At 37.8% G+C, this 13951-nt stretch overlaps 1 protein-coding gene across 10 annotated transcripts in view; it reads right to left on the bottom strand.

The window, feature by feature from the left end:
* Positions 1-13951, bottom strand: part of LOC139468276 (voltage-dependent T-type calcium channel subunit alpha-1G-like) — a 96493-nt gene that overhangs the window by 17547 nt on the left and 64995 nt on the right. For 9 of the 10 annotated variants that reach the window (XM_071250137.1, XM_071250139.1, XM_071250132.1 and 6 more), the window contains 7 exons: positions 9442-9593; positions 7748-7857; positions 6473-6603; positions 5631-5780; positions 4405-4526; positions 3513-3668; positions 1324-1425 (listed from right to left, as the gene is read on the bottom strand). In XM_071250137.1, the coding sequence (XP_071106238.1) occupies positions 1324-1425; positions 3513-3668; positions 4405-4526; positions 5631-5780; positions 6473-6603; positions 7748-7857; positions 9442-9593 (923 nt within the window). The remainder of the gene's footprint in view (positions 1-1323; positions 1426-3512; positions 3669-4404; positions 4527-5630; positions 5781-6472; positions 6604-7747; positions 7858-9441; positions 9594-13951) is intronic. The other variant, XM_071250140.1, reaches the window with a different exon arrangement.

Below are 13951 nucleotides of genomic sequence, written 5' to 3'. Positions count from 1 at the left end.
ATGTGGGAGGAAAGCCAGAGGTGAGGTGAAATGGGGTTTAACGTCGCGTCCAAGATTATTGCACTTATATAGCGACGTGCATGCACGTGTATATATGTGTGTGTGTGTGGTTGCTTGTACTAGTCCGGACTGATGCCGATTTATAGTGCTAGCACACTGAGATACCATGCCGCAGTTTAACATGAATACCCCCTTAATGCCGAGCGCCAGACAGGGTAACAACAAGTACCATCTTTTAACGTCTTTTGGTATGACGTGGCTGGGGATCGAACCCCAGACCTTCCGCTCTCTGGGCGGACGCTCTACCATTAGACCACAGAGGCGGTCAGAAAAGCCAGAAGTGATGCAGGTCTCAGATGTTTACCACTTCCGTGAAACCAAAGAGCATGGGTATGGTGCTGACAAACCCAGAGACGACTGGGCCACATGTGCCCTCCTCTTAATAGTCAAGAAGTGAGTAATTTGATATAAACATGTCCAGCCACAGTCTGTTTATTTCTGCTGGACTGTTTTTAAATTTAACACAACATATTCGTGGTAGTTTATTGAAAGACTTCACAGTGGGAGTAATTGCTTGTAAATAATATGGATCATTTTAATTTTTCATCAAGCTGATCAAATGATGAAACAAACACTGAAACATAAATGTTTCAACTGAAAATTATAATTAATCTTTATCTTTTAATTTTTAGTATCAATATTGCAACAGGTATCATTAACATGTCATAATATAATACATTATAATTGATTAACTGATACAACTTACACTTATTAATAAAAGGCCTACATTTTTCATATTCATTTGTCTTATTGAAGGCTTCAACAACTTATGGATGACATGGAGGTTGTGCAATGGATCATGCTTAAGGCAACAGGCATGCAATAATCCACATGCTTCTGCTAAACAGGTGGTATATCCTGGAGTACCCGAGTACAGCCATATACAATGTAAATCATACACAAAATATACAATGTGAAGAATACATCTGTGTACAACTAAACACTAGATGAAAATATATTTCTGAAAATCTACCAAAAGTGAAAAATAGGGAAAAAGTAGTCAATCTGATTTTGTGCAGTTTGTGTCAGTGCAGCCATGCAATGTGGGAGAAAAGTGATTGAAAATGCTGAATTCAAATATGTGATGAAAAGAAAAAGGGTAAGAAGTACAAAATAAAATCCCTCAAATATTTTATTGATTGCTAATTAATAAAAAACTAAAATCAATACATGAAAAACAAAATGGCTACTAGACACCTGGGAGAAGTTTCCGACCTCCACAAAACAGGAGAGTTCTTATTAGATTTATCTCCCTTATCTCACCTTCATTTCTATCATTTCTGCCTGTTTTTCATTGCGTGCTGCCATCTCAAGGCGCAATTCCTCCTCAACCTCGTCATCCAACTCTTTATACTTGTACGTCTCCTAAACATGCCGTGCACAAGAGAAAGATATGCATGCCAGACGTCATTAGCAAGTGGGATAGGTAGACCAATAATCTAGTGACAGAGTTTTCAAACAGTGCATTTTCAAACAGTAAATATTCAAACGTGACGATTGCTTTGAGGTGTTAAATCACACACTTGGTGGGAACATAAAAAATAATTATTAAAATTTTGAATTTCAATTTGAAAAATCTGTCATTTTACATCATGAAATGCTCTGGAAAAGAGGTGTAGATTACAAACAAATCACATAATCACTCTCAGAAGCTCAAACCCATTCCATACCTGAAGACATTACAATATAGGAGAGCAGAGCTTGTAGCATCAGCATACAACAAGAGCCAAGTAACACGCTCAATTAGGGCACATAATTGGGGCAACAATATTCCAGCGCTTCACTATGTCAGACTGGGATAGGGGTCAAGGTCAGGTCAAATTGGTGTCAAGGTCAGATCAAATTGGGGTCATGGTTGTACAACAAATCCTTGGGAATCTGGGCCCTTGCATTCTGGTAAGACAAGCGTGAAGTTCTGAATTACAAACAATGACTTATGTTGAGGTGATGGACAGATGTAGGTCATTTTGGGTCAAGGTCATTCACGAATATATATTGGTCATATGTGAAGATAATAGATTTATGCAAGTGAAGGCACAGTCATTGTAGTTTCAAAATGTTAGAATTGGAAAAAAAAAAGAAAGTTGCGGTGAAAAATATTTCAAATTGCAGATTGTGATGAGTCATGAAAAGAAATTAATGACTGATATAAAAACAGATCTTGTGTTATATGTGAAGATAAAGGATTTATTTAGCTGAATCAGCAATTGGTGCATATATATATATATACACACACAAAAGTGCTCCTGTGTCGAAATGTTGTGAAGAAAGGTTGAAAACAGCACAGAGTAAAGGGATGTTTTTCTTGAAATCTTAAACATCTTTTTCAGGCAGTCAGGAAATATGTGGCAAAAAGCACTCAGAAATTTGAAATCTGATTAAAAAACAAAACAATCAAATTTTGACCTGTTCTTTATCAACATCATCATCATCATCATCATCATGGTCATCATCCAGAGAAAAAAAATCCTCATCATCCTCCAAGTCCGAGGGAGCGTATATTGGGAATCCTGTTCTCTGTGTTTCAGTGAAAATATCACAATCATAAATGTTTGTCACATCCAATCAGTATTTACTTTTGTAAGGACAGAAGTAACGCTGGTCAACTGTGAAGTATAGCTGGTCAACTGTGAAGTATACCAGAAGCAACTATTCATAGCACCTAGAGCTGAAAACCCTATCTTCACATCAAGTCAAACCTATTTCATATTATCTACAACATAAGGCCATTCATATTTCTAATGGGGCTCATATCTTGTAACTACTTAACAAAACGATGAATCACAATTAGTTTGAAATTCATAACCTGTTTCATGTATGAGAACTAGATGCATTGGTTTGAATTGGGCGTCTACGTGATCGTCATAATGTGATAGAGTCACTGCAAATGTAATATTCAATACACAAGCAAAACAGTCAATTCCTACGCTAGCTCAACTGGCAATGATGATGACACAGCACTCATTATCATGCTGCACAGCAAAATAGTTCCTCTATTGCTCTATTTCATTTCTAAATCCTATTGAATATACCTACCAAACATATCAATAATAAAATCAATATCAAACGTGATCACAATCTTAACAAACCATCACCACAAAATACATGTAAAATATTTCAACAAATGTTCATAAAATCACAACAAATTTCAAATCCCACACCCAAGTGAATTAAAATGCATGAAACTCGTGAAGACAAACCAGAACCATCCATCTATCCTGAACCTCCACCATTTACAACAAAACACACCTATATTGGCAAATGTTCTCTAAGAAACAGAAACATTAATCTCATACATAAACAATTACATTTAGACTTACTTATGTATGCAAGTATGTAATTACAAATAATGTTTGTCGACTTTTATTTCAATGAGAAATGGATTTTGATTTGGTTAAATGGCCAAGGCTTGAAGTTTTTTACCAACTGAAATGTACACAATGAGAACATACCTCTAGGTGTTTCATCAGCACAGCCACCACGACATTGACGAGGACGAACTGGGCCATGAGTACAAACACCACAAAGTAGACGGGGGCGATGATGGGACTGACACAACAGTTCCTCAGACAGTTGTCCGTTGCGTCACAGTTGTCTCTCAATGTGTCCTGAAACAAACATACACTATGTTCTGATGTCTGGAGACATTTGTAAAATTATCTTGAGTGAGTTTGATTTAATGTCACTTTGAACAGTATTTAAGTTGTATTACAGTATGTCAACTTGATGTGAGAGGAAAGCCCATGGTGCTAAAATTATCTTGAGTGAGTGAGTGAGTGAGTGAGTGAGTGAGTGAGTGAGTTGGGTTCAACGCCGCTTTTAACAGTATTCCAGTTATATCGCAGTGTGTCAGCTTAATGTGGGAGGAAAGTGATGCAGGTCTCAGACATTTACCACTTCGGTGAAACCCACGAGCACGGGTATGGTGCTGACAAACCAACAAACAAAATTGGGGCAAACCGTGATTCGAACACACAATCATAGGTTTCTGGCGTGCCCAAGGGACGCAACTCTGCACAGCAAATCATGGCGCCCTAGACGACTGGGCCACCAATGCCCCCCAATTATCCCCCTAGAACAGTATTTCAGTTGTGATACAGATGTCAACTTGATGAGAGAGGAAAGCCCAAGGTGCTAAAAGTATCTTGAATATTGATTCTGACATTGAGGAGAACAAAATGAGTATGGTGAAAATGTCAAGTCATCTCACAAAGTCACTTCAACTAACTCCATCTATCATCATATACAGGGGAGGAGGGGAAATCTATTTTCTGTCTGGAGGTCCTGATATATGAAACTGTAATTACGGTATTTAACATACAAGTCAGAAACGAACTGTCTTACCTTCATTATTCCATTCCAGTTATCACCCGTAGCCACACGGAACAGTGTCAGGAATGCCATACCAAAGTTGCGGAAGTGAGCATGCTCTCCAAGACCCTCACAAGGGTGGTATTGGGAGCACTCTGCCAAAGGAATTCAAAATGTCAACATCCAAGAATAATCAGTCTTGATTATCTCCCAAAACATTTTCTGGGGCTTAAAAAGCAAAACAGTGATGAAAATTATATGAATGGATCACTGAAAATCAGTGATGACACCAGGTGTTCTCTTTAAAGGGTAAGCATGTCCTGCACTACCAGTAGCAACTGCCCTATTATACTTCATAACAAAAGTAAGTGTTTGTTTGATGCCAAACGCTGCACCCAGCAATACTAAAGCCATATTTGCAGCCTGTAAACAATCGGGTCTGGACCTGTCAATCCAGTGATCATTATCATGATTGATGTTGTTGGGAGTATGATGCTGTAACAGTCAATGAAGTTACCAAGTCACCAAGCATGACCACCCAATCCATTGAAGTAAGTACCAGAGTGAGTGAGTGAGTGAGTGAGTGAGTGAGTGAGTGAGTGAGTGAGTTGGGATTAACACCGCTTTTAACAGTATTCCAGTTATATCACGGCGTGTCAGTTTGATGTGGGAGGAAAGCCCGAAGTGATGCATGTCTCAGACGTTTACCACTTCGGTGAAATCCATGAGCATGGGTATGGTGCTGACAAACCTAGAAACATAATCAGGGCGAACTGGGATACGAACCCACAATTGGAACCCCTAGGGACGCAACTCTACACAGCGAATCATGGCGCCTTAGACGACTGGGCCATCCGTGCCCCCAGTAAGTACCAGAGAAATCACTCAATTTAATTCCACAATTTTCAAATATGAATGTGAGTGAACGTAATTCTATAGCAGCTTAGACTATTACAGTTATTCATTAGTGATTTGTGATACACAGTCTGGACATGACAATCCAGTGGCTGATAGCATGAGCAAACACTTCATCAGGGACCATAAAAGGAATAAGTCATAAAATAGAGTACACCAAGAACTGGCTTCACCTTGTTGTGATGGAAATCAAAACCTGGACCTTGTGTACAACAAGTAATGTGCACTAACCATTGTGCTATCCTACATAGCAAGGTAGAGGCTTTAAACATTACCATTGTCCATTCACATGAAACCTGGCTTTCAAATATCGATTACCTATGCCACCAACACATGGTACTTACCTAGCCTTCCAAAGAGCTCCACACCCAGCGCAGCAAATATGAAAAACAGTAGGAAGAACAACAGCCCTAGGTTGCCCACCTGAGGCAATGCTTGTATCACAGTATCTAGCAAGGCACGGATACCCTTGGCCATCTTCAGTAACTTCAACACTGCAAGAGAAAAGGGTAGCGTCATGAGTGAAGAACAAAAAATCTTTGGTTACTTCAACACAACAAGTCAAGGTAATAAATATCATTGGGACAGGTAAACAATCTTCAGTTAGATCAACTCTGCAAGACAAGGTAACATTAATAGTACAGGTAAACAATCTTCAGTCACATCAACTCTGCAAGTCAAGGTAACACTAATAGTACAGGTAAACAATCTTCGGTTACATCAACTCTGCAAGTCAAGGTAACACTAATAGTACAGGTAAACAATCTTCAGTCACATCAACTCTGCAAGTCAAGGTAACACTAATAGTACAGGTAAACAATCTTCAGTCACATCAACTCTGCAAGTCAAGGTAACACTAATAGTACAGGTAAACAATCTTCAGTCACATCAACTCTGCAAGACAAGATAACACCATTGGGACAGGTAAAACAATCTTTAGTCACATCAACTCTGCAAGACAAGATAACACCATTGGGACAGGTAAAACAATCTTTAGTCACATCAACTCTGCAAGACAAGATAACACCATTGTGACGGGTAAACAATCTTCAGTCACATCAACTCTGCAAGTCAAGGTAACACTAATAGTACAGGTAAACAATCTTCAGTCACATCAACTCTGCAAGACAAGATAACACCATTGGGACATGTGCAATGTGGTTGATGTCAACGACTGATGTCTTACCTCTTGCAATGCGAAGTACTCGCATGACACGGATGATGGTAGGGTTGATTGGAATGATGTAGGTTTTCATCTCTTCCAGGATGATGCCAAATATGGACAGAATGACAATCAGCATATCCAGCTGGTTCCATCTGCAATAGGACACCCAGTTATGTAAATGTGTCTTCAGTCATACAGTCTCTGGAACACCAAGTAATGCTGTCCACATCTATAGATATGTCACTCCTTAAGTACTAATGAAGTACAGAACTATTGTCATTGAACATCATCTCAATATACCTACCAGATCATAACCAGACATTATCGCTTTGCATCTGATGAATCCAAAATATTATTAAAACATATCTGCATATCTAAAGTATCTCTTTCAGCAATGTACAAAACATAATCAAATGCTACAATTTTCACAAGTAATATCTATATTTGTTTCAAATATATCTAAGAACTCTTAAGTTTCTAGCAACTGATTTCCTTACATATCTCTCATATATCAGAGGAATCCAAGAGCTATTTTCCAGACAACTGATTTCCTTACCTATCTCTCATATATCAGAGGAATCCAAGAGCTACTATTTTATAGACAACTGATTTCCTTACCTGTCTCTCATATATCGGAGGAATCCAAGAGCTACTATTTTATAGACAACTGATTTCCTTACCTGTCTCTCATATATCGGAGGAATCCAAGAGCTACTATTTTATAGACAACTGATTTCCTTACCTATCTCTCATATATCAGAGGAATCCAAGAGCTACTATTTTATAGACAACTGATTTCCTTACCTGTCTCTCATATATCGGAGGAATCCAAGAGCTACTATTTTATAGACAACTGATTTCCTTACCTATCTCTCATATATCAGAGGAATCCAAGAGCTACTATTTTATAGACAACTGATTTCCTTACCTGTCTCTCATATATCTGAGGAATCCAAGAGCTACTATTTTCCAGACAACTGATTTCCTTACCTATCTCTCATATATCGGAGGAATCAAAGTGCTATTTTCCAGGCAACAGATTTCCTTCCCTATCTCTCATATATCGGAGGGATCCAAGAGCTACTATTTTCCAGGCAACTGATTTCCTTACCTATCTTTCATATATCGGAGGAATCCAAGAGCTACTATTTTCAAGACAACTGATTTCTTTACCGGTCTCTCATATATCAGAGGAATCCAAGGGCTACTATTTTCTCGGCAACTGATTTCTTACCTATTTCTAAAAAATCAGAGGAATCCAAGAGCTATTATTTTCAAGGCAACTGAGTTCTTTACCTGTCTCTCATATATCGGAGGAATCCAAGGGCTACTATTTTCATGATAGCTTCAAGGATGAAGACACTGGTGAAGAAGTAGTTGAAGATCTTCAGAGCGAACTCCAGCTCCTGAAGGAAACAACATCAATAGATAATCAAAGCTATCTTCTAGACAATGCCCCTACTGCCTGTTCAGGGAGGTAATTAAGAAATACAACGTTCATTTTTGTGTCTAATGGTGCAGCAAAATCACGTTTAGCCTGTAGAAAGTTACAAAGCCTGGACAAAACATACCAGTGACTGGTAATGAAGCATACCAGTGACTGATAATGAAGCATACCAGTGGCTGATAATGAAGCATACCAGTGGCTGATAATGAAGCATACCGGTCACTGGTAATGACACATACCGGTGACTGGTAATGAAGCATACCAGTGACTGATAATGAAGCATACCAGTGACTGATAATGAAGCATACCAGTGACTGATAATGAAGCATACCAGTGACTGATAATGAAGCATACCAGTGACTGGTAATGAAGCATACCAGTGACTGATAATGAAGCATACCAGTGACTGATAATGAAGCAAACCAGTGACTGATAATGAAGCATACCAGTGACTGATAATGAAGCAAACCAGTGACTGATAATGAAGCAAACCAGTGACTGATAATGAAGCATACCAGTGACTGATAATGAAGCAAACCAGTGACTGATAATGAAGCATACCAGTGACTGATAATGAAGCAAACCAGTGACTGATAATGACACATACCAGTGACTGATAATGAAGCAAACCGGTGACTGATAATGAAGCATACCAGTGACTGATAATGAAGCAAACCAGTGACTGATAATGAAGCATACCAGTGACTGGTAATGAAGCAAACCAGTGACTGATAATGAAGCAAACCAGTGACTGATAATGTGAATGCAACTGGAGCACAAAGGTCATCATTCCAATAGTTTACATATCCAGCAGCTGTGAGTGAGTGAGTGAGTTGGTTGGTTTAATGCCGCCTTGAAGAGTATTTCACTTATATCATGAGTCAGCATAATGTGGAAGGAAAGCCCTAAATGATGCAGGTCTCTGATGGTTGCACCCTGATTAAGCTTCTAGGTTTGTCAGCACCATATCCGTGCTCGTAGGTTTCACCGAAGTGGTAAACGTCTGCAACCTGCATAACTTCAGGCTTTCCCCCCGACATTTAACTGACACACCGAAATATAACTGGAATACTGTTTAAAAGGGGCGTTAAACCCAACTCGCTCACTCTGATGGTTGTCACTTGGGTGAAACCCGCGAGCACGGGGATGGTGTTGACAGAGCAAGAAACATTAATGGGGCAAACCATGATTCAAACCCACGATCATACGTGGCCAAAGGGACACAACTGTGCAAATTGAATTGTGGCACCTTAGACAATCAAAATGTTTTGTCTACTGACACATAAAGAGTTAATATATTGCAACTTTGCACTGAGGTATAAAATTAGGCTTAGAGGTTATAATTAGTTTGTATGAATGCATGAGTGAGTGACATTTTCAAGAAAAAAGTAACTTCTGCCTGAATGACAATGCTTTTACAAGCAGTTCACAATGCTGACGTCACACTTTGATACAACAGTTACTTAATCATTCATCTGAGACTGGTGATCAAAAGATTCTCTGGATGCCCTCTTTAAACCATGCATCTGTCTCCAATATTTACCTGGGGCATCATGTAATATTCCATTGCCATGGTGATGACATTGAGCCCAATGACCCCAGCAATGGCAAGGTCAAAGTATTTGCTGTTGATGACGGTATGAATGAGCAGACGTGGACGAGAGTAGGGAGCCCAGTATGGAGGTTCACTCAACTCTGAAGAAATAGTCAAGCAAAACAAAAATGAAAACCTGAACCATATCATCACAAAAAATCTTAATTGCTGAAATAAATTTGTATCCAATCATTTAAAGTACACATGAAATACTATCAGTATCTGTTATATACAGAAGAATAGACATCCAAACAAGAAAATCACATCTTTAAAAGATTGAATTAGTAAAAGAAATTGTTTGATAAAGACCATTAATATTTTTTTCAGAAATTTGACACTACCATCCCTTCCTTAACAAATCACATGAACAGACCTGTAGATAAATGGGACTAGTATTGAATACTACACTGATAACTCTCCTGTGTGTTGCGATGTTTTTGCCACAGCACTGAAGCACAGGTGAAGAATAAAGAAGCCGAGACGGAAGCTGCAGTATATATTTACATATGTATAAGAAGCACAGCTGCATAACAACTACAATTATTCTAAGAATTTAAAAAAGAAATAACTTAAGAAAAATAATTATATCTAACTCAAAAGCAGAATTTCAAAGTTTTAGAAAACATTTTTTCTGAAATATCAACAGAATCAAAATCAGATCTTTTCAGCATTTTGTAGAGAGCAATGAAAGTAATAATGAGAAAAGAAATGATGAATTTATGATTAAACGATATTCCTTACTGTTATGAAATCTACAATCACATTCACAAATAATCTACATGATGGTTGACAGATGCAATTCATACAAGTCCATGACACTACCACTACTAAACTATCATTTGTCTGTTTATCAGCATCATACAATACCACTTAACTATCCTAATCTTGCAATGTGTTTTATAAAAATGGCATTAACCCAAACACCATGCCAAATTTACATGGGATTAATAGCCCTTCCATAAAGCATTTATTCAAAAGACAAGAAATAACACATCTCAACATACTACTTTTTTTCTTCAGTACATCACCTTCTTCCTGGTCACATGACATCTCCAGATCACATGACTTGTCAATCCAGGTCACATGACTCATCAATCCAGATCACATGACTCATCAATCCAGATCACATGACTCATCACTTGACTATGGATTGCCAATTTGAACTACAATACAACACTAAACAACACTAAACTGAGTCTGGCTGGTTATTGTAACAATGCAAGAAACACTACTCACTATCTTCAAACAACATGCAGAATTAAGGGCCTCATAAACATCAACCCTGATTGTGAAAGTGCAAAAATATCAAACCCCACACCAGTTGAGAGTACAATTTCCTGTAATTTTCAGCCATGTGTAGCTCTAAAAGGATCTTGGCAAAACAATATCTAACTGTTCGATTTAAAAAAACAAATATCTGTTAATTTCTTTTTGCATTTTATCCTCCAAAATCAATCCATTGATGCATATGAAATCTACTAGCTATACTAAGGGCATTCAGGTGTAAATGGAGTATATCTATTGCATATTTGACATCAGACAGCTAGACTAGGGGTATTAGACACAAAAGGACGGGTTGCCTTAAATGCATAGCCACCATCACCATCAGAACCATTTTATTACCAACACAATTCATTTAAAAAAAATCCCCTCTTAAGAAAAGGAATGAAAGACTGTTCAGTTTAAATTACATCTGCCACAGTATATTTTAAAAAAAACTACAAAACCAGAAAAATTCTTAACATTTACCAAAAATATTCCCTTCAGTGAACACCAGAAGAAATAAAGAATTGAAGTGCGAATTAGAAATGAGCTTGAAACTTCAAATAAAATCTGATAGAATTGGTGGTGATGTTTTCCTGGCAACATTCTACACTACAATGATGCTGCACAAGGACATGTCAATGCAAGCTATCTAACAACACACTGGTATTGGTATGGGAGCAGTTGGGAAGAGCTGCATATTTGTGTACATTTCATGAAGACAAGGATGCTGTGGATGCTGAGAAAAAGGGATGGGTTGCGTCATGGGGAATGAACGAGGATACATGTCATTGGGAGGCGTGACACTTGGGGTCATTCCAGATAAATGCAGCTAGAGTAATATAACATATCAAGAGTTGGCTAGGGATGCAAGCGTGAGCATCGTATATACAGGAGAACTTTCTTCAGTTCATGTGATGCATATAATATTAAGTACATGTTTTGAAATATACCCAGAGAAAAAGTAACGGTGATCATTTTTTTATTATCATATACTGAGATCTTTTGGAAGCATATAACTCTTCTCTTCTCCCCTGTAGATAAAGCTAAATCAACAATTACTCTCATGCTTTAACATAGACGACAATATACCACACTGATGACTGTGTGGAACAGTGCTCAGGTGTTTAATTGGGCTGAATATGGATCCCCTAATAGGCTTTCAAAAGATTTCTTTTTCTTTGAATTTTTATTTAAAAAAATCCTATTTCAAATTCTGCCTGTAATTTATGTGCTCTTGATACAGTTTATATCTTGTTACTTTTAATCTCCATTAGAGTTGTACAGCTCTTAGTACTGGGTAATGACAGACAATTTGACGTGTGACTTTCTATTTGACCCAATACAAGGAAGAAAAGCTGTCTTGACTTTATGGGTGGTTTGTTGTGTACAAAACTAGAACATTTATCAACCTGTAAAACCATCCAGCCAAATCATGAATTTTCAGCCAAAAATAAATTCATATGATCAAATTAATTCAGCCATTGAATATATTATACAATTTTAACTACTATCATTTAATATTGCTGGTATAAAAAATACTTTATCACAATAATTTTTATTACCAAATTGAAATAAATTGAGGATATGTGAGTGAGTGAGTGAGTGAGTTGGGTTTAACGCCGCTTTTAACAGTATTCCAGTTATATCGCGGCGTGTCAGCTTAATGTGGGAGGAAAGCCCGAAGTGATGCAGGTCCCAGACGTTTACCACTTCGGTGAAACCCACGAGCACGGGTATGGTGCTGACAAACCTAGAAACATAATTGGGGCGAACCTGGATTCGAACCCACAATCATAGGTTTCTGGCGTGCCCAAGGGACGCAACTATGCACAGCGAATCGCGGCACCTTAGACGACTGGGCCACCCGTGCCCCCTGAGGATATGTGAAGGGTATTTATTCTACCTGAGTATTTTTTTAGTTAGTTTATGGACTGACTGACCAAAAAAAAACAACTGTAAGACTTTTGACAATTTCTTGTTTTGTCCAAAAAGAAGTCCAAAAGAAGCTGATATATTCTCACCCCTGTTCATTGGGAATGGTGAATAAAATATACAAAAATCTTTATTTTTCACAAAAATCTCAATCAGTTATCTTTCTGTATCTTGCAATGTTAAAACTTGTTTGCTTTTCAATCATTCGTAGCAGTACTAATCTGAAAGTAGAAAATTACTTACATTGAATTTTAGGCCAAAGATTTTGTAAAACAACTAATAAAAAATAAAGATAAGAAAAAATGTTTGATCAAATACACCTTTACGTACTTGAATGGTTAGTTTACTACTTGAACTTATGTGGAAATATAATGCCACTGAAAATATCTTGTTAAAAGAAGGGATTATGTAAATGTTGACATGAAATGCATTTGTAGAATAATATTTACTATTTAGGGTTTGTGAAAGACAAACATATCCTCATTACCCTTTCCAAAGACATGATAAGTTACATACACATAATCCTGTTCCCTACCATCCTCGATAAGACATGGTATGACATCTCCATTCTATTATGATAAATACCCTTGGCCCATTCACAGCCATGGCTTTATTTCGGAAGTGAGGTCACCATCGCTCAGAATTTCTCTTGCTCATCATCTTGAAATCAATAACCAATCGAAATGCTTCCTTCAAACTTGAGTTTGGCATAGATTCTACATTCTACATTTCTACATTCAAAATCTTGACCACCCCTTGACAAATTGCATCGAATCAGAAGACTGCCATAAACGAACTGTTAGCTTGAAAAGATGTTTTCCTGAGAATGAGGAGGGAGGGGTGTCTACAAGCATTCCCAGATGTATCCAATGACTTTCCAATAGCTTAATTTCCCTTCATGTGGAGTAATATTCCATCAGCTCCAGCCTTTGATTTTTACATTTCACAACTTTTGACATACAAGCAAGCATGCTCTTTCTACCAAGATTTCAAAGAGTGTCATACAAGTCTTGCTCAGACGTTGGATCAAGGTTACAATATTCAAGGCCTCAGTAAAGCTTTCAAAAAGTTTTATGGTAGACATGTGGAGGACATTTCCAAAATTGACGCATCAATGACAAAAATGATGTCCAATGCAATTCAGTTTTTTGACTTTTACCATATGTTCCCGTATTTTTTCAGGTGAACATATGACTTGCCTTTGCATGTGTTTGTGATGGTGCCACCGGTGGCAGGGGGCACGCTCATCTTTGCGCGAACA

The sequence above is a fragment of the Haliotis cracherodii genome, unplaced genomic scaffold, assembly GCF_022045235.1.
Source record: "Haliotis cracherodii isolate W230 unplaced genomic scaffold, xgHalCrac1.p SCAF_2, whole genome shotgun sequence".
Taxonomy (NCBI): Eukaryota; Metazoa; Mollusca; class Gastropoda; order Lepetellida; family Haliotidae; genus Haliotis; species Haliotis cracherodii.
Note: the sequence above shows the minus strand (reverse complement) of the source record. Positions and strands in the feature narration are given on the sequence as shown.